This window comes from Somniosus microcephalus, chromosome 1, assembly GCF_052327205.1.
Source record: "Somniosus microcephalus isolate GS21.2 chromosome 1, FLI_Smic_1.0, whole genome shotgun sequence".
Classification (NCBI taxonomy): domain Eukaryota; kingdom Metazoa; phylum Chordata; class Chondrichthyes; order Squaliformes; family Somniosidae; genus Somniosus; species Somniosus microcephalus.
The window spans coordinates 329,581,147-329,599,658 of record NC_140987.1 but is presented as its reverse complement, the minus strand read 5'-3'; the positions used below and the strand labels follow the sequence as shown (position 1 = coordinate 329,599,658).

At 44.5% G+C, this 18,512-nt stretch overlaps 1 protein-coding gene across 1 annotated transcript in view; it reads left to right on the top strand.

The window, feature by feature from the left end:
* LOC147124903 (dedicator of cytokinesis protein 11-like) overlaps window positions 1–18,512 on the top strand; it is a 458,563-nt gene that overhangs the window by 165,245 nt on the left and 274,806 nt on the right. The window contains exons 16-21 of the mRNA XM_085994653.1: window positions 6,081–6,160; window positions 6,263–6,450; window positions 6,612–6,677; window positions 9,192–9,284; window positions 9,391–9,514; window positions 11,780–11,901. Coding sequence (XP_085850779.1) covers window positions 6,081–6,160; window positions 6,263–6,450; window positions 6,612–6,677; window positions 9,192–9,284; window positions 9,391–9,514; window positions 11,780–11,901 — 673 coding nt within the window. The remainder of the gene's footprint in view (window positions 1–6,080; window positions 6,161–6,262; window positions 6,451–6,611; window positions 6,678–9,191; window positions 9,285–9,390; window positions 9,515–11,779; window positions 11,902–18,512) is intronic.

Here is an 18,512-nt window from a genome sequence, read left to right as displayed (position 1 = left end):
CAGGTCTGAGAGTGCATCTGTCCTTCTTTAAACAATGGAAGGTTTGTGGGTGTCGAAATTAAAACATAAAGCACTGGTAGAGGGTTTGCGGATTAAGGCCTTCATTAGGCATTCCAGAAAGATCATTAAGCATAGAATGACAAAAGGCCATTCGGCCACCAAACCCATTCTTTCCACAAACCATGGACAATCTTGGACTAATTCATTGAACATTGTGACAATGGAACCAGTGTCTAGAATACCTGACCTATTAAATCCGTTGCTTTCTTTGGCATGACACCTCCCAAGATCCCAATAGTCCAGGAATCATCATGCTCTGCACAGCATTCAATTCTCTTCTGATGCCCTTGTCCTTTAAGCCCTCAACCTCTTTCTAATGAGTCATTTAACCAGTTCTTTGAATCATCGAATCTTACAGCACAGAAGGAAGCCTTTGGGCCCAATGTGTCTGTGCTGGCTTTTTTCAAGAGCTTTCTCTTAGTCCCACTTCCCTTCTCTTTCCCCATCGCACTGCAAATTTCTACTTTTCAAGTGCATATCCAATTTTCCTTTGAAAGTTACTATTGATTCTGTTTCCACCATCCTTTCAGGCAGTGCATTCCAGATCATCATAACGCACCGTGTAAAATAATTTCTTCACCTCCCCCTGGTGCTTTTGCCAATTATCTTAAATCTGTGTCCTCTAGTTACCAACTTGGCCGCTCATCCTGTTTGTAAAAGAAACTTATTGACATCGAATTAATTGCTTTCCTTGTCTTCCACAGGGTGAGGGAGGGCCGAGAAAGGAGTTGCTTCTAAACTCGAGCTTGCCCATTTTATACTGCATGCACTGATGGTCCAAGTAAAATAACACAATTACATTTTCACTATCCATTCCTTTCAGCATTTTAAAGACTCAAATCATGTCTCCTCTCAATTTTATTTTTCTCATGAATAGTATCATCAGTAAAGGACTGGGAATAGATCCTTCTGGAACTGGCCTGGACACTGCTCAGTCCTGGCAGAGTTTTTTTTATCAACCCCTTTTCATTGCTCAATCAGGTTTTTCCCCAACCAGTTAGTTAGTTCGCCATTAATTACTTAAGCCTTAATCTTCTTTGAACCACCCATCTGGCTCCTGATCAAATATCTGCTGAAAATCTAAGTAGATTATATCTGCTTTCTTGCCCATGTTAACCAATTTTGTTAACTCTTCCTTGGCTTTTAAGGTGAAATATATTGTTGCAGATTATTCCTTACTGCTGTTCTGTTGTGTTAATTGTCTGTTTTCCTCACATTTCTGTGAAGCTCCTTGGAATGATTATCTAACTTAAGGTGCTTTATAAATACATGTTGATGCTGGCGATGATGGTATTGATGATGATGACGGTGTTATAGCGTTGACGATGACAATGATATTGATGACGTTATTGATGACATTGACAATGTTATTGACGACATTGACGATGTTATTGACGATGATGGTGTTATTGATAATGATGGTGACTACGATGATGACGCTAAAGTTATTGACCTTGATGATGATGATGATGCAGGAAACTAGCCTGTTCTATTTTGCTGGTGGTGATGCCTGGCCAGTACTATCCTACCAATGGCTGCTGTGTTTAAATATTACATAAAAAGTCATATTTACAAAAGATGACATTTGTGCTGCTGCAAGTGTGTCTGTCAGCCTTTGTCACTGTTTTGTACTTGAATAGCACACAGTACAGGCCTTCCCCTCCCTTGCTGTGACACTGTAATGTTTGGCTTTAGTGACGATGTGGATTGGAATGGTTGGCTATATGTGCAGTTTCCCAGTCTGCACCTACCTAGCAGTTTGAAATAGCAAAATGGTAGCTGTTGGGTGATGATTACAAAGATGCGAGTCTTTATAACACTTAGCAGTATGTGGTGGATCAGTAGAATACACATCTCAAATAAATTAATTCTTTTTGTGGTTTGTTTACAAACATGACAGACGGGGCAAGACCAGCTGGTCCATTGAGCCTGTCCCATAGTCAATTTGTAATTAATCACCATGACCACACCCCCAGTGCTCACCACTCACCAACAGCCACATTTAAAGAGGCAAAAAAGAAGCAGACTCATTCATAGGCAAATAATTTTGTGAAATTCCTCTCTGATCTCAGAACGAGTTCCAGGAGACTCCAGTGACCATGAGGCACATTACTGAACAGCCCACCTACCTTTTATATGCTGAGATATCGGCCTCAGCCAGGAACCTGTCCAGCTCCCTTTTGAATGCTTGCAGTCACTCACTGCCCGAGCCGGCAACGTGTCGCAAAGCTCGATGACTCTCCCTGCAAAGAAGAACCTTTGAACATCTAACCTAGTTCTACACTTACGTGGTTTATACGCATGGCCCCAGTTCTCCCTGAACACTGAAAGTCCTTGTGTTCCAGCAAAGATCCAAACATCAGGGACCCAAAATAAATTTCACAGTAGGAACAACCAAAATTGAACAAACCACTAACTACACATACTTGGGCTTAAAAATCAGTTCTACGGGAAACTTCAAACTGGCTGTGAATGAACTGAAAGAGAAAGCAAGAAGGGCTTTCTATGCCATCAAAAAAATCAATCCAAATAGAAATCCCAATTAGCATTTGGCTCAAAATTTTCAAATCAGTAATTGAACCAATTGCACTCTATGGCAGTGAGGTATGGGGACCGCTAACTCAACAAGAATTTGCAAAATGGGACAAACACCCAATTGAGATCCTACATGCAGAATTCTGTAAAAGTATCCTCCGGACTCAAAGGAAAACAGTAAACAATGCATGCAGGGCGGAACTAGGCCAATATCCATTAATAATCACTATCCAAAAAAGAGCCACCAAATTTTGGAATCACCTACAAATGAGCAATCCCCAATGCTATCACTACGACGCCCTGAAATGCCAAGAGCTGACCATAAAGAAGAATACCCTCAGTCAACTAGTCCTGGGACTCAGTGAAGTAACTACTAACAATAACCAGCCCCAGGACAGTGACAGGGTAACACAAAGAATTTGACCCAACACAATCGTCGCTAAGCAAAAGGAAAAATATCTGACATATTGGGCAGAAACAACAAAAACCCAAAGCAAACTCAATTGCTACTTGGCCCTAAACAGACAATACAACATAGCTGATTACCTGACCATGGTAAAGGATAACAAACTGAGAAGAACCTTGACAAGGTACAGACTTAGCGAACATAGCCTAGCGATCGAAAAAGGCAGACACAGGCAGACCAGGCTGCCAAGAGAGGACAGGATATGCTCTCACTGCAGTCAGGGAGTGGTGGAGACAGAGATGCACTTCCTCACAGCTTGTGGAAAATATCAGGGCATCAGGGAGAATTTCTACCAAAAATTCTCACAAATATGCCCTGATTTCAGAAATCTGAATGACAACCAAAAGCTCCCATTCCTACTGGGAGAGGAGAGAAGCTGTATAACACTGGCGGCGCACTATGTTACAGCTTGCCATGAACAGAGGGACAACCAGTAAACTAAGAAAAAAATATATATAAACAATGCGAATGTATATTTATACACTCAGGGATATACCTGTTTATACACTGTATGAATAGAACTGCGTTTATGTGCTAAACCATAAATGTATTTTGATGCTTTGGCAACATAATATGTAACTTATCATGCCAATAAAGCGATTTGAATTGTGAATTGTGAATTAGTCGATCCACACGGACAGAGTCTAATCTCTTCATTATTTTAACTGTCTCAATCAAATCTCCCCAAAGTCGACACTTTTCCAGATTAAAAAGACACGGCTTTATGAGCCTGTTCTGACAACTGAGGGCTTTTACAGAGGGTATAATTCTATTGGCTTCTATATCTCCCAACTATGTGAGAGGACCAAAACTGGACACTGTTTTATATTGGATCGTCCAAGCTATACTCTATTAGCCTTTACTATAGCCTTGTGACACTGATCATGAACCTTCAGAGACTCTTGCATGCTAACACCTAGGTCTCTTTTCTGCTCAACAGACTGTAGTGCAGGGCCCTGGTATATACATATAACATTGGCCCTTCCCACTTGCATAATACTACATTTATCAACATTAAATGTCATCTGCCTGACACAGGCTCATTCCCCCCTTTTTGTGATCTTTCTGATAGCTCACTGCCTCACATCCTCCTTTATTTAAGCTACAGACTTCATCACAGCTCACATCAGTGAGCAGTGAGAGGCAAGTCTCAGCTGGGCGAGTCATATGATCCCAATGATTAACTGACTGGGACCTCTGGGATGTTGGCAGTCAGGCATACAACTATTCAAACTGACATAAGTCTTCAAAGTGGAATTGACTTTAAGGGCCCAGAAATTCGGGTCTCCACGGGTGAGTACGCATGGGGTACTCACCCGTAGGCCCAACGGAAGTGCCGGTTTCGTGCATGCACGGGAAACCGGAACTTCCGTTCCCTTAAAGGAAGGGGTTCAGAGGTCGAACGCGTGCGCCGGAGAGGCAGCGCGTGCGCATGGAACTTAAGTTTTTTTTGCAGGTTTCTCCGGGAGGGTATGTCTCCAGAAGTTACACATGTGAAAAGCAGGTGCAAGGCCTGCTTTTAACAAGGTAAGTGGTGAATTAAATAAAATTAAAACATTTTTTCCACAGGTTTATTATTTTTAAATACTTTAAAGAAAGGTAAGTTTATTTTTAGCCCCGTTAGAAAATGTAATTAATTTTTTCAAAAATTTAAATTATTGTTTAAAATAGTTATTTTATGTACAGGAAACTTTCGTTTAAACGGAGGTTAAATCTCCAGAATGCTCTATCCACCGGCAAAATTCAGGAGTCGGTTCAGATAACTTTTTTTACTTTTCGTTGCTTTTTTTCTCCATTCCTGGCTCTGCAAGCGTCTAGCTGAAGCTGTTGCTTAGCTACAGAGACGCTTGCAAGCTGCGCCGACTGTTTTGAAGCTGTTGCTAAGCAACAGGGTTTGTTGCTAGATACGGAGCTCAGAAGCTCCGTATGTTTTAACATTAATGCTGGTTTCTCCGGCAGTGTTGATCGACCGGCACCAGCTCGGTCCCGTCAGTGCCGGATACCAGAAAGTTTCCTGTAATTTATAGTTATTTTAAAAATGTGATTTAAAAAAAATAAAAAAAAAAAAATAAAATTATTTGAAGTTTTAGTGAAGTTTTGGGGCTTATAGTCTTTATAGTTTTGACAGCTCTTCCTGTCAATTTTATGAATGGACATTCCCTGCTACCATTGGCTCTCCATGGCCCACGTGATCCCAGGGGACGCATCGAACTAACTGCGCCCCTGGGATATGCAAGCACTGCGCGCCGGCAGTTGGAGCAGGCCCAGGATCAGAATCCCACGCGGGCCCACAGCTCAACGGCCGGCGTGCTAGGTAAGTGCAGGTCGGAGGCTTGCACCCGCAGGAAGCCTCCAACCTGAATTTCTGGGCCAATATAATATAGCATTTGCTTTCATTTATGATGCAGCTGATGAGCGATATTCTGTATTAATTGGCGAAAGATACGGAACATAGTGGTTATGGTATTGGACTAACAACCCAGAGGTTGACGGTTCAAATCTCATGGCAATATTGAATTCAATAAGAAAGAACAAGCTTGCATTTCTATAGCGCCTTTCATGACCACTGGGCGTCCCAAAGTGTTTTACAGCCAATGAAGTACTTTTGAAGTGGAGTCACTCTGTAGGAAACACAGCAGCCAGTTTGCACACAGCAAGCTCCCATAAACAGCAATGACATAAATGACCAGACAATCTGTTATTGGTGATGTTGGTTGAGGGATGAATATTGGCCAGGACATTAAATCTGGTAAACTGTGGGCTGACAAACCTGTCAATGACTGCATAAGCTATTGTTTCGTTGTTTAAAACCCAGCCGGTTCACTAATGCCCTTCAGGGGAGGAACCTGCTACCCCTACCCAGCCTGGCCTATGTGTGACTCCTGTCTCACGCTAAGAGGTTGAATGCCCTATGAAGTGGCCTAGCAAACCACTCAATTGTGAACAGTTGCTACCAGTTCGGATTATTTCTGAATAATATATAGTTATATTTATATTTCATTCTGATGTATTGACTTAGGGCGGAGAAGATATCCAAACTTCAGGTGATTCCAGGAAATTTTGACGTTACTATCGAGTGTGTTCCTCCTGACATTTCCAGTGAGTAAAGTCTGGTTCGACTCAGTTTTCCATTTTAAGCAGTCGCACGTCAACTTTTGAAAACCACGTGGCTATAAAATCCAACTGTCTTGACTTCTTTAGATTGTGTAACATCATCCTATATCCCCGTGAAACCGTTTGAGGAGGCCAACTGCAGTTGCCTATCATTTGAAGTTGAAGAATTTGTTGCAGATGTCGCAAAATACATGTACCCCTTCACAAGCTTCAAGAACCATTTGTATGTTTACCCCATTCAGCTGAAATATGACAACCAGAAGACCTTTGCTAAGGTATAGTGGTCCAAACAGTTATTAGCCAATTTCTAAAAGACCGTAGTAGTCCTCTCATTTACCAAATACCATTGTACTCAGCTGACTGTTTTTCATACTGATGTTGCTCTCTTCCCCCCCGCTCCCTCCCCCCCTCCCCCCCCCCCCCCACCCCAACCCAGGCGAGAAACATTGCAGTCTGTGTGGAGGTCAGGGATTCTGATGGAGAAAAATCACGCCCACTGAAGGTGAGTGAGTTGGTGCTCAGCGTGCGTTGTACAGATATATAACATTCAAAACCGCTGATTTGAAGTATCCATGGGTTGGGGGGTGAGCAGGTGGTGAAAACGAATGGAATCGAGGAACGTGATCCCCAAAACACCAAACCTGTAACCCCAGGCAATGAGGATGGAGTTTGCTTTCTTAGGGCCCACTGGTTTATGATGACTTAACTTAAATGGAAAGAATTGTGGAATGTGATCGGCAAAACATTGGCAGATATCCAGAACTCTGGTTAATGTTCTTTAATATGCATAAAGTGTTAGTGCAGTTTGGAACAAATATAGATCAGATGCATTGATTATTTTGCATAGCTTTGACCCCACATTTGGCCAAGTATTTGTGAAGTGCTCCAAATCTGCTTCCATTCTACAAGGAGTTAAAATGGTGACTGGATGCTCACTGAACTCAAAATCCCAATAATGCATGGCAGTAAATATCTTTGCTTGGAATATATATTTGGTTCAGTGATTAACGTGGTAGCAAAGTTCCTTTTTTGGGAGTGTCCCGGTTGTCGATCCTCATTTCAACAAGAGCAACTTGCCTTTATATAACGCCTTTAATGTAGTGAAACATCCTAAGGTGCTTCACAGAAGCATAATCAGAAAAAAATTGAGACCGAGCCAAAGAAGATATTGGGATGGGTGATCAAAAGCTTGGTTAAATAGGCAGGTTTTAAGCAGCGTCTTAATGCAGTAGAGAGAGCTGGAGAGACAGAGAGGTTTTGGGGAGGAAATTCCAGAGCTTAGGGCCTGGATGGCTGAAAGCACGGCTGCCAATGGTGGAGCAAAGGAAATTGGGGATGCGCAAGAGGCCAGAGTTGGAGGAGCACGGTGATGTTGGAGGGTTCTAGGGCTGGAGCAAATTGCAGAGATAGAGGGGAGCGAGGCCATGGAGGGATTTGAGCACGAGAATACAAATTTTAAAACTGAGGCGTTGGTGGACTGGGAGCCAGTGAAGGTCAGCGAGCACAGGGGTCATCCTGGGAGATGGGTTTTAAAGGGAAGTGAGACACCCCAACCAAAAGGAAAATGTTTTAATGCTTCAACAATGCCAAGATTGTCGCTTAAATTGCACAGACATATTTTGTTAACACTAACCTGAAACTCAGTTTGGATTGAACGCAGGTAAGGAGTATCTTAGAGTGAAGGTAATGGGACAGCAACAGGTTGGAACTTATCAGCAGCACCGTGGACACACAAGGGGCCATGGTGAGATATGGGAAACAACTGACAGCATCAGGCAGACACAGTTCTTAAGGCCGAGTGATGTGGGTCATGTGCATCTCTAGTCAGAGCTCGACTTAGTTTCCTATCCCAACGTCTCCACGTTACGGATTTTGTTATTCACTTCACATTTTACACCATAAAAAGATGTCAATATTTTATTATTCATTCTCGGAATGTGGGCGTCGCTGGCTACATCAGCATTTATTGCCCATCCCTAGTTGCCCTGGAGAAGGTGGCGGTGAGCTACCTCCTTGAACCAAAGCAGTCCGTATGGTGAAGATGTTTCCATGCACCTGCTGCCCTTGTCCTTCTAAGCAGTAGTCGCGGGCTTGAGAGGTGCTGTTGAAAGAGTTTTGGCGAGTTATTACAGTACATGCTATATATTGATTGCAGTTTATGAAGTAATGATTTGAAAATGCCTCCTGTATTGCAGGCCACCCATGATGTGTGCTACATTTCCTATCACATGGAAATGCTGCATAGGAAGTTAAGTAGGATGTGAAGGAATCTGCATCTCATGAGTGACCATTGTGAATGAGTCATGCAGATTTTCTTCACAAATGAAGTAAACATTGTGCTTGTGAAAGAGAAATTGCAGCAATCCTGACACTACAGAGTTAATTAAAGGGTGACAAACCTGCATCCTGGATTCGACAGGGTAGATACCGAGAAACTATTTCCTCTGCTGGGGGAATCTAGAACAAGGGGATATAATCTTAAAATCTTAAAATTATAGCTAAGTCATTTCAGAGTGAAATCAGGAAGCACTTTTTCACACAAAGGATAATAGAAATCTAGAACTGTGAATGCTGGGGGTCAGTTGGAGCTTTCAAGACTGAGATCGATAGATTTTGTTGGGTCAGGGTATCAAGAGATATTGGAGATAATGCGGGTAAATGGGGTCGAGGTGCAGATCAGCCATGATCTGATTGAATGGGGGAGCAGGCTCAAGGGGCTGAATGGCCTCCTCCCGTTCCTATGATTGTATTTTGCTGTATTTTGGGCAGGTTTATACTGGTCCACTGAGCTGGGTATGTGGGGCAGAAGAAGGTCTATTGATCCAGTTATGTATCCCACTTCAAGTTGTATTATTGATCGAATAAGTTATATTGTTGGTGTGCGACACACTTGCAGATCTCCTTATCCAACAGTTAATCTGCCATCTGTATTGTTTAGCGTGTTTAATGCTGTAGTATGTATTAAAGAGGCTCTAGCTGAAAACCAGAGCATTAACCTTTTAACAATTGTCCTCAGTGTATCTATGGAAGGCCGGGAGATCCTGTGTTCACAACCAAAGTTTGTGCGACTGTTCTGCATCATCAGCAGAGTCCAGAGTTCTATAATGAGGTAAATCAACTTGTGTTTTGTTTTCTGTGTAGAAAGTGAATTAATAGCTTCTCTATAACTTCTAATGTCAAGCATCCTTTCAGTTGGTGTTTCGATATTCTTATAGATTAAAATTGAGCTGCCCGTACATCTCCATGAGAAGCATCACCTACTGTTCAGCTTTTGCCACATCAGCTGTGACATAAACAGCAAAGGGACGACCAAGAAACGTGAAATAATTGAGTCGCAGGGTAAGTGTGAGGTCAGCCATGTGACTAAAAGTAGCACTGAGATAGTGCCTGATGTGTCGTGTCTGCACTGACCTTGGCTGCACACCTTTAATATAGTTACAGAGCGATGAGCATTGGTGATTATTAGCTTTGTTGTATTATTAAATACTATAGGTTTGGTAGCCCAGTGGTACAGGATTATATTACTGGACCAGTAACCTAGAGGTTGAGAGTTCAAATCCCACCGTGGTAAGTTGTGAAATTGAATTCAGTAAATCTGTAAATGTGTGGGCTGATAAACCTGGCAATCACCATAAAAGCCACCATTTTGTTGTCAAAAACCTAACTAGCTCACTACTGCCCTTTAGGCAAGAGAACGTGTTACCCCTGCCTGCTCTGGGCCTACATGTGATTCCAGTCACACACACTATGCAGTTGACTCTTGGTACCCTTAGGGCAACAATGGATGGGCAATAATTATTGTCTTCCCAAGGTATGTACCCTGGGTGCATTACATTTAATGGCAGCAAAAGCATTGATCGGTGGTGAAGTGTACTGAGCCCTGCAGAGCAGTGAGTTAGCTTATCTCAGCTAAAGGCACCGTGAGGGCACGATAACTACCCTCAGCATCTCTGGGCTAGGGAGAGAAGACATCAGCCATGGAATGAGTGTACATGTAGACACCTGGTGGGGACACGAAAAGGCTCGTCTGTGATGCTGCCCATGGTTAAAGAGCATCCTCCCAACATTCATTGTCTAGGCTCTGACAGTGATATGAGATGGCTGGGGGTCACTGTCAAATTTAGGGGAAAATGGGATATTCTTTCCTTTGGTTTACAACTCTTGTGTATCATCTGAACTTTGGTTTAGACAAAATGTCTATTATACAAATACTGACTGAGTTGGAAACTATTAATGTGAAGCCTACTATAAAGCTGAAGGTTGAAAGCAGTTCTGTAAATTGTAAGGCCATTCTTTAACAGTAGCCGTGGCTCAGTGACGAGTACTCCTCTCGGAGTCAGAAGGTTGTGGGTTCGAACCCCACTCCAAAGATCTGAGCACATAATCTAGGCTGACACTTCAGTGCAGTGCTGAGGGAGCTCTGCACGGTCGGAGGTGCCATCTTTCAGATGAGACGTTGGACCGAGGCCCCGTCTGCTCTCTCAGGTGAACATAAAGATCCCATGGCGCTATTGCGTAGAAGAGCAGGGGAGTTATCCCTGGTATCCTGGCCAATATTTATCCCTCAACCAGTATTATTAAAAACAGCTTATCTGGTCATTATCACATTGCTGTTTGTGGAACTTTGCAGTGTACAAATTGGCTGCAGCGTTTCCTACATTACAACAGTGACCACACTTCAAAAGTACTTCATTGGCTGTAAAGCATTTTGGGACAACCTGAGGTTGTGAAAGGCGCTATATAAATGAAAGTTCCTTCTTTAATAGGCCCAACATTTTATTATTTCAAAACACCCATCTATTTAAGTAAGCAAGCAACTGAAACACAGCGATCCCACTGAGTGACTGTAGGGCTCAGTACACTTCTCCACCGATCAATGCTTTTGCTGCTGTTAAATGTAATGTACCCAGGATTTATACCTTGTTCTCTTTGTTCTTGTGAAGGCAGTACTTATTGCCCATCCATAGTTGCCCATTATACATGTTCACTGCCTGGTGTAGACTGTACAGTGCTGTAGGGTCGCTGGTGTTTGGAGGAAGTTAGCAATGTGTAAGAATGGTTACAGGCTGCCTATTTGCATTCTTTCAGTCTGGTAAGGTTCATTCATGTAAATAAAGCTGATGGTAAGAAGTAAATATCGTAGAGTTTTAACGAGTTCTGAATAAGAATTAATTTGTTCTGTCATTTTTAACCCACAGTAAAAGTGCAGACTTCTAACGAGAGATGCATTTTGCATTTTTTTTGCCAGTTCAGCACCACATACAGTTTCAGCTCTTAACTTTCAAGCATGTTGCATATCAAGCATGTTGCATATCTGAAGACTTTCATCATCTTCACTAAATGTTAATCAGATTGGCTCAGTTGTAATGAGCTGGTTTGAAATGCTTCCACTGCGCGATAGTCTTTGTGTTTTTTTTGTCATGTGGATATTGTCGAGTGATTTTTGACACTTTTTAAATCAAAGATGACAAGTGTAAGAAGGTGACTTATACATTGGCTTTTCCGGTATATAGAATTTATTACATTGGATTGACTGCTGTGATGTGGAGCCCAATGTCTGAATGCTACGTTCCTTGTGACCAGGTTCTTTTGTACCTTGTTTAGTTGGTTATGCTTGGCTGCCGTTGATGAAAGATGGTCGAGTGGTTACATCTGAGCAGCAGTTGCCAGTATCTTCCAACCTTCCTCCCGGATACCTGGGCCATCATGATCCAGACAACAAGAAGGTGAGATGTGCAATGATATAATAAGAGCACTTGTAAATGTTCCTTCACTCACTGCAGTCATTGTCTGTGTTTCTATCAGTTTGAGTATGGAGTTTAGAGACATTCCCTGAACAATATATCAAGGAGACAGCAGTAACACCTCACATGCAAGTAAGAGGAAAGAACATTCCAAGCCTCTTCACAAATTAGGCATAAGGAAACGAACGCCAATCCAGGAAGTGAAAGATCAGTAGGGGTGACTTAAAGCTTAGTTGAAGAAATGGTTTTTGAGAAGGTTCTTGAAAATGGAGGGAGTTTGAGAGTTGGACTGAAGCAGCTGAAGGTTGTTTGCATCTCTCCCTTACCTCATCAATGGTGGGGCGGGAATGGGCAAGAGGCTTGAATCAGAAGAGCAAGCATCTAGAAAGGTGATATAGGGCTGGAGGAGATTGTGGAGATGGGATGCAGAGAGACGATGGGGAGAGGATTATGGAAAAGGATTTTAAATTTAATGCTTGGAATTTTCAGAGGTAGGAGCGGATGGGTTGTTGGCGTGGGGGGAAGTGAAAGTTGTTAAAATGTGACCCCCGAACCCAACCCACCTCCAACCCGCCCACTTTCACTTTTCACTCAGGCAGGACGGGGGGATGGGCTGTCAACCTGCTGCCAGGAGGCGGGTTGGCAATTCACATATTATAATGAGGCCTGAAGCCTCTACTTTAACCTGCTTTGCAGGTTTTACTGCAGGTGGCCAGGGATCCCGGGGCTTGGGATTCCTGGTGGCTGCAACGAGGCAGCCTCAGTCCCAGGGAGCAATGGGCCGGGAGGAGCAGGGGTGCTTCACTCCCGGCCCCCCAAGCTCCCCCACCATCAGCCTGGCCCTCTCTGGGGGTGGGGGCGGACCACCCCCCGAGATTGTTCTCTACCCCCCCTCCTTCCCCCAAGCAGGGATCATGACCCAGCCCCAGGGTCGGGGATCAGCCCCCTCCTGGAGATCGAGCACCCCCCCTGCCCCGGGGGATCGGACCCCCCCCCCCCCCCCCCAAACCTGGGCTTGGTGGACCCACCCCAACACCCCTTCCTGGGCCCAGCATTTACCTGTTGCTGCGGCCTCCTTCTCTGAGTTCCCCACACGACTGAAAGCCAGCCTGTCAATCAGGCTGAATCCGGCCGGGGAACCCGCCCCTGATGTCTCACACACGCTGTGGATTTAAAACTGGCTGGAACACATAAAGCATTATCGGGCCCTGCTCTCGGCTGCCCCAATTGCTCACTATTCCAGGATCATTCTGGCATGCAAAGATAAACCACGGCTTCTATTAAAACTCCACAGTGTGCCGGGAAACACGATCTTCCGGGTTTCCCGCCGTCTTCCGGGTCCCCCGGCTCCGTGCGGGTGGGACCCGGGAAAATCCATCCCAACGTTTTGGGGGCTAGAGAGCCAGCATAGGTCAATGCAGATGAGTGATGGGCGAGCAGCAAGTTTATGGAAGGTGAAGGATGGAAGGCCAGCAAGGAGCGCATTGGATTAGTCGAGTCTACATATGGTAAAGGCATGTGTAAGGGCAGTGGAGGGGCTGAGGAAGAGGCAGAGCTGGGCAATGTTCCAGAAGGAAGTACAGGAAACTTTTTTTTATCCGGTACAGACGGGACCGACGTGGTGCTGGTTCATCAAAAATTCCGGATAACCGAACGCTATAGTAAAAGATACGGAGAGCTGACAGCTCCGTATAAAGCAACAAACCCTGTTGCTTAGCAACAAGTTCAGAACAATGGCCACAAGTTGCAAGCGTCTCTGTAGCTTAGCAAAAGCTGCAGCCACACTCTTGCACAGCAACAGATGGAGGAACGCAAGTACAATATGAAGTAAAACCTACTCCCGAATTTTGTCGGTTAACTGAGATTTCCGGTTATTTAGGTGCCGGTAAATCAAAAGTTTCCTGTAGGTGGTCTTGCTAATGGATAGAATGTGGGTGCAAACTATTTGCTTCAGCACGAGAGAGTGGGAAGTTGGGGAAAGGGATAGAATCAGAAGTAAAGGAGCAGAGTTTGTGGTGGGAATCGTAAACAATGGCTTTGGTCTTCCTGATATTGAGCTGGGGGAAGCTGTAGCTCAGCTAGGACATGAAGTTGATTAGATGCAGACTCCTCCAGCCAGAGCGGTGAAGACGTAGCTCGTTACCAAAGACTGAACTGGTGAATGTTGCTTTAAAACTTGAAATTATTCCTTTTCATTTATTCTGGATTACAAAGAACCAGAAAACAAGGTGAAAATAAGACACCAAACCTGCTATTTAGATTTCTGTATCGATTTTTTTTTTTAGCTTATTTTACATCTGTCAGATATATAGGTCTAGAAGAATGAGTGGGAGTTAGAGTTGTAACAGTTGGGGGATTCTGGTGAGGACAAAGCCTGCAACGAGAGCTTTACAGAGTTATCGGGGAGAAAAAAAGGCACGGTGGCATAGTGGTTAGCACTGTTGCCTCACAGCGCCAGGGACCCGGGTTCGAATCCAGTCTCGGGCGACTGTCTGTGTGGAGTTTGCACATTCTCCCCGTGTTTGCGTGGGTTTCCTCCGGGTGCTCCGGTTTCCTCCCACAGTCCAAAGATGTGCGGGTTAGGTTGATTGGCTATGATAAATTGGCCCTAAGTGTTAGGGGGATTAAATACGTGGGGTTACGGGGATAGGGTGGGATATGTGTCGGTGCAGGCTCGATGGGCCGATATGGCCTCTATCTGCACTGTGGGGATTCTGTGTGTGTGTGAAAAGGAAAGAGGGGATGGGAAGGAGGGAGACCTGAATTGGAACAGGTGAGACCCAAAGGTGGTCTTAGCAGAGAGAGAGAGAGCGACTGGAGTTCAAGTGTAGGGGGAGCAATGAGGGAAGTCAGAAAATGGGTAGTTGGATCAATGGGTGGGGAGCACAGTGTCTCGGCCTAATTTGTTGGGGGAGTTAGGGGATGCATATTGGGTCAAGTGCCCAGACTGGGAGCAGGTGCCATGACAAAAGACAATCAGTAGGACAGGAGAGATTGGTGTGTCAATGTACATCAATGCCCCTGCTGTATGCTATTTATATGCAGCATGTAACCTAAGCTGACAGTTCAGTGCAGCACTGAGGGAGCTCTGCATTGTTGGAGGTGCACTCTTTTGGATGAGGTGTGCAGCTGACTGTTTAGGTCAACGTAAAAGGCACTATTTGAAGAACTGAGGAGCACTCCTGGTCAATATTCATCCCTCAAGCAACACCACCAAATACAGATCGACTGCTCACTCATCGCATTTGTTTTTGAGACCTTGCTGTGCACAAACAGTGACTACACTTTAAATGAAGTAGTTCAGGCTAGCTCAGCATGGGATTGAAAGGCTGTAGTGTTGTAAGTTGAACTCCAGCGATTGGGTTTATTCTACTCCAGTAAATGGCCCGAAGTTCTTGATGATTTCTGTTTCCCAACAGCAACGTCCAAGTATTATATCAATGGCCAAAAAAGCCTGAGACCATGTTAGTCTTTGATGCCGTCCCAAGTACTTCCCCGTGGAGTGTACATATTCCCACTCGGCACTGTTTCTCGATCTTGGAGTGACTTCTGTCGACAGTATCGGTGTTTCAGCTACAATTGCTACTGTGCAGTGTAGTGTCATGTGAGAGGAAAGAAAGATTGTACAAGATTATGATGGTCGGCCAAGGTCATATTTAGGTCAGCTAACAGGAAAAGGAGTGTCTTTCTGAAAACCCTACTGTTATCGGAGAACACTGGTAACTTGCATTGACTACTGCCGATGATTTGATCATTTGCAGCAGTTAAAATGCTCCAAATCAACACAGTGTAGGAGTCGCTGGAAATAAACAGACTGCGAGACTTTCATAGCAGCAAAGAAAAATGCGTGTTAGCTTTATTAACTCTCCGCATGGACTGAGGGACTCTGCCTCGTCGCAGGGCTATGACGTCATCACACAATCGACGACTCTTAAAGGGACCCTGCCCCGATAACCCAACCAAGTTCCATACATAACGTGGAGCGATAACAACATTGGCTATACATAGTGAATTGTGTTACTGTCCCTACGTGGTCTCTGCCACAGCAGCTCTTTCTCTGCCGTTTGATGTCTGGCCTTGCCCTTTTCAGGAGTCTTGGTTTCTTAAACTGCAGAATGGATGAGCAAAACTGTAAACATAGGATCAGTTGCTGCACGAAATCCTGGCCCCAGACTTGGGCAAATTACTGAAGCCAAATGCTGCTCAGAAGCTTGTGTTTGTACTCCAAACAGGAGAATTATAGCTTCGCTTAAAGTGCCCAAAATAAATGTCAACATGTAGTTGTATGCCACAGACCAGTACTCACATGAATTGGGTTTGGCTTGGCTTCTGTCCAGGGTTCATCAATTGTTAGATCCGTGTGTTAATGGAGACACGGAATGCAGGAGTTGATTTAACAAGTGTTTACTGAACAAAGTCTGGAGGTGAACTAACAACACAAGACGCTACACAGGCTTATATACCCGAGTGGTCACTACTGGTACTACAGTATACAGGGGCTTCAAAAACATAGTTCCTCTTAAAGGTACATACACTACAATTCCTCCCCTTTTAGATAAATAGTACATAACATTTTAAGTAATCATTAAATAAAATTTTTACAAGAACAATAATATACACATTTGCTGAAGTTAATCAATTACAAATTCAGTCTCTCTGGAGGCTTCCTGACTCGGTCCGGATAACGCCTCGGTGGTGTAGTAGGTTCTTTTGGCAAGGTCGATTCGGCTTCAATGCCAGTGTCGGGTTCATCTGGTTCCAGTATCACCGGATCGGAGGTAGATACTATGGGTATCTCTGCTTCATCACTAGGCGTATAGAGTTGTGGTGTAGGTTGTCCTTTTTCGGATGACTCTATGATCTGGTCAGCATGGCGCCTTATTATGCTTTCTCCAATGTCCACGGTATACATCAGCGGTCCTAGTCGTGTGCAAATAGTTCCAGGCTGCCATTTCTCGGTACGGTAGTCCCGGGCCAAAACTGGTTGACCTATCTGGAAGGTTCTAGTTGGCCTTTCATTCATGCTTTGAAATTGTCGGTTCTCTACGTCCCTTCTGACGTTTGGCTTGACCAAATCCAGCCGGCATCTTAGTCTTCTATTGAAAAACATCATGGCGGGGGTTTGGTTTGTAACCACATGTGTTGCATTCCTGTACGCAAACGAGAAGTTATCTACCTTATGTTGTAGATTTATGTCTTCATTACCAATGGCCTTTATGGCCGCCTTGAAGGTCTGGACAAACCTTTCAGTCAATCCATTGGTGGCGGGATGGTATGGGGCGGACGTATAGTGCTTAACCCCATTGTTTTTTAAGAACTTCCTGAATTCTTCGGATACAAATTGCGGTCCATTATCAGAACAGATCTGTTCCGGCAGCCCATTCCTGGCGAATATGGTCCTTAATACTGTGATGGTTTTTTCCGTGGTGGTGGAGGACATCTTTATTACCTCCTGCCACTTGGAGTGTGCATCCACCGCGATTAAGAACATTGAGTCCATAAATGGACCAGCAAAGTCGATATGTACCCTTTGCCATGGAGATGAGGGCCACTCCCATGGATGTAGAGGGGCTTGTGGTGCATTTTGGACCTTCTGGCATCCTAGACAGCTCTTGGTCATTTCTTCGATGTCTCCATCGATACCTGGCCACCACACAAACGCTCTGGCTAGGTTCTTCATTTTCACTCCACCCAGATGCCCCTCGTGAAGCTCCTTTAGCACTCTATCCTTGAGTTTGGGTGGAATCACCACTCTGGATCCACACATCAAGGTTCCTCGGCACACTGACAGCTGTTCTCTTCTTTGCGAGAATGCTGGCAACAGTGGTTCGCCATGTGCTGGCCATCACTTCACCGTTAAATCGTAGACTCGTGAGAGAGTCGGGTCATTTCGCGTTTCCTTTTCAATGGTAGAATTTGTCACCGGTAGACATTCCACTATGGTAGAGTGGAACATCTCCACTGGGTCTACTGTAGGTGCCTCTTCTACTGTTGGCAACGGTAGGCGCGATAACCCGTCAGCATTCCCATGCTGTTTTGTTCCTTTGTACTCTATGTCATATTGGTGTGCTCCTAGGAAAAGGGACCACCTCTGTAGCCTTTGCGCTGTCATAATGGGAACGCCCTTTTTAGGGTTGAATATGGAGACGAGGGGTTGATGGTCAGTCAACAAGGTAAACTTTTGTCCGTGTAGGTAATGGTTGAATTTCTTCACCCCCCCACACCAGGCTGAGTGCCTCCCTGTCGATCTGGGCATAGTTACGCTCAGCTGAGTTTAATGAGCGTGACGCAAAAGCAATCGGCCGCTCCGAGCCATCAGGGAATCTATGCGATAATACCGCTCCCATGCCGTAAGGGGATGCATCGCATGCCAGTCTGATTGGCAGTGATGGGTTGTAATGAGCCAACACTTCCCTGGACGTGATCAAGCCTTTGCATTTATGGAAGGCACGTTTACAGTCTTCGCTCCATTTCCAAACTACTCCCGTTTGTAGCAGTGCGTTAAGCGGGTGCAGAACCGTCGACAAGTTTGGTAAAAATTTATGATAGTAATTTACTAATCCCAGGAACGACCTTAATTGTGAGACATTTTC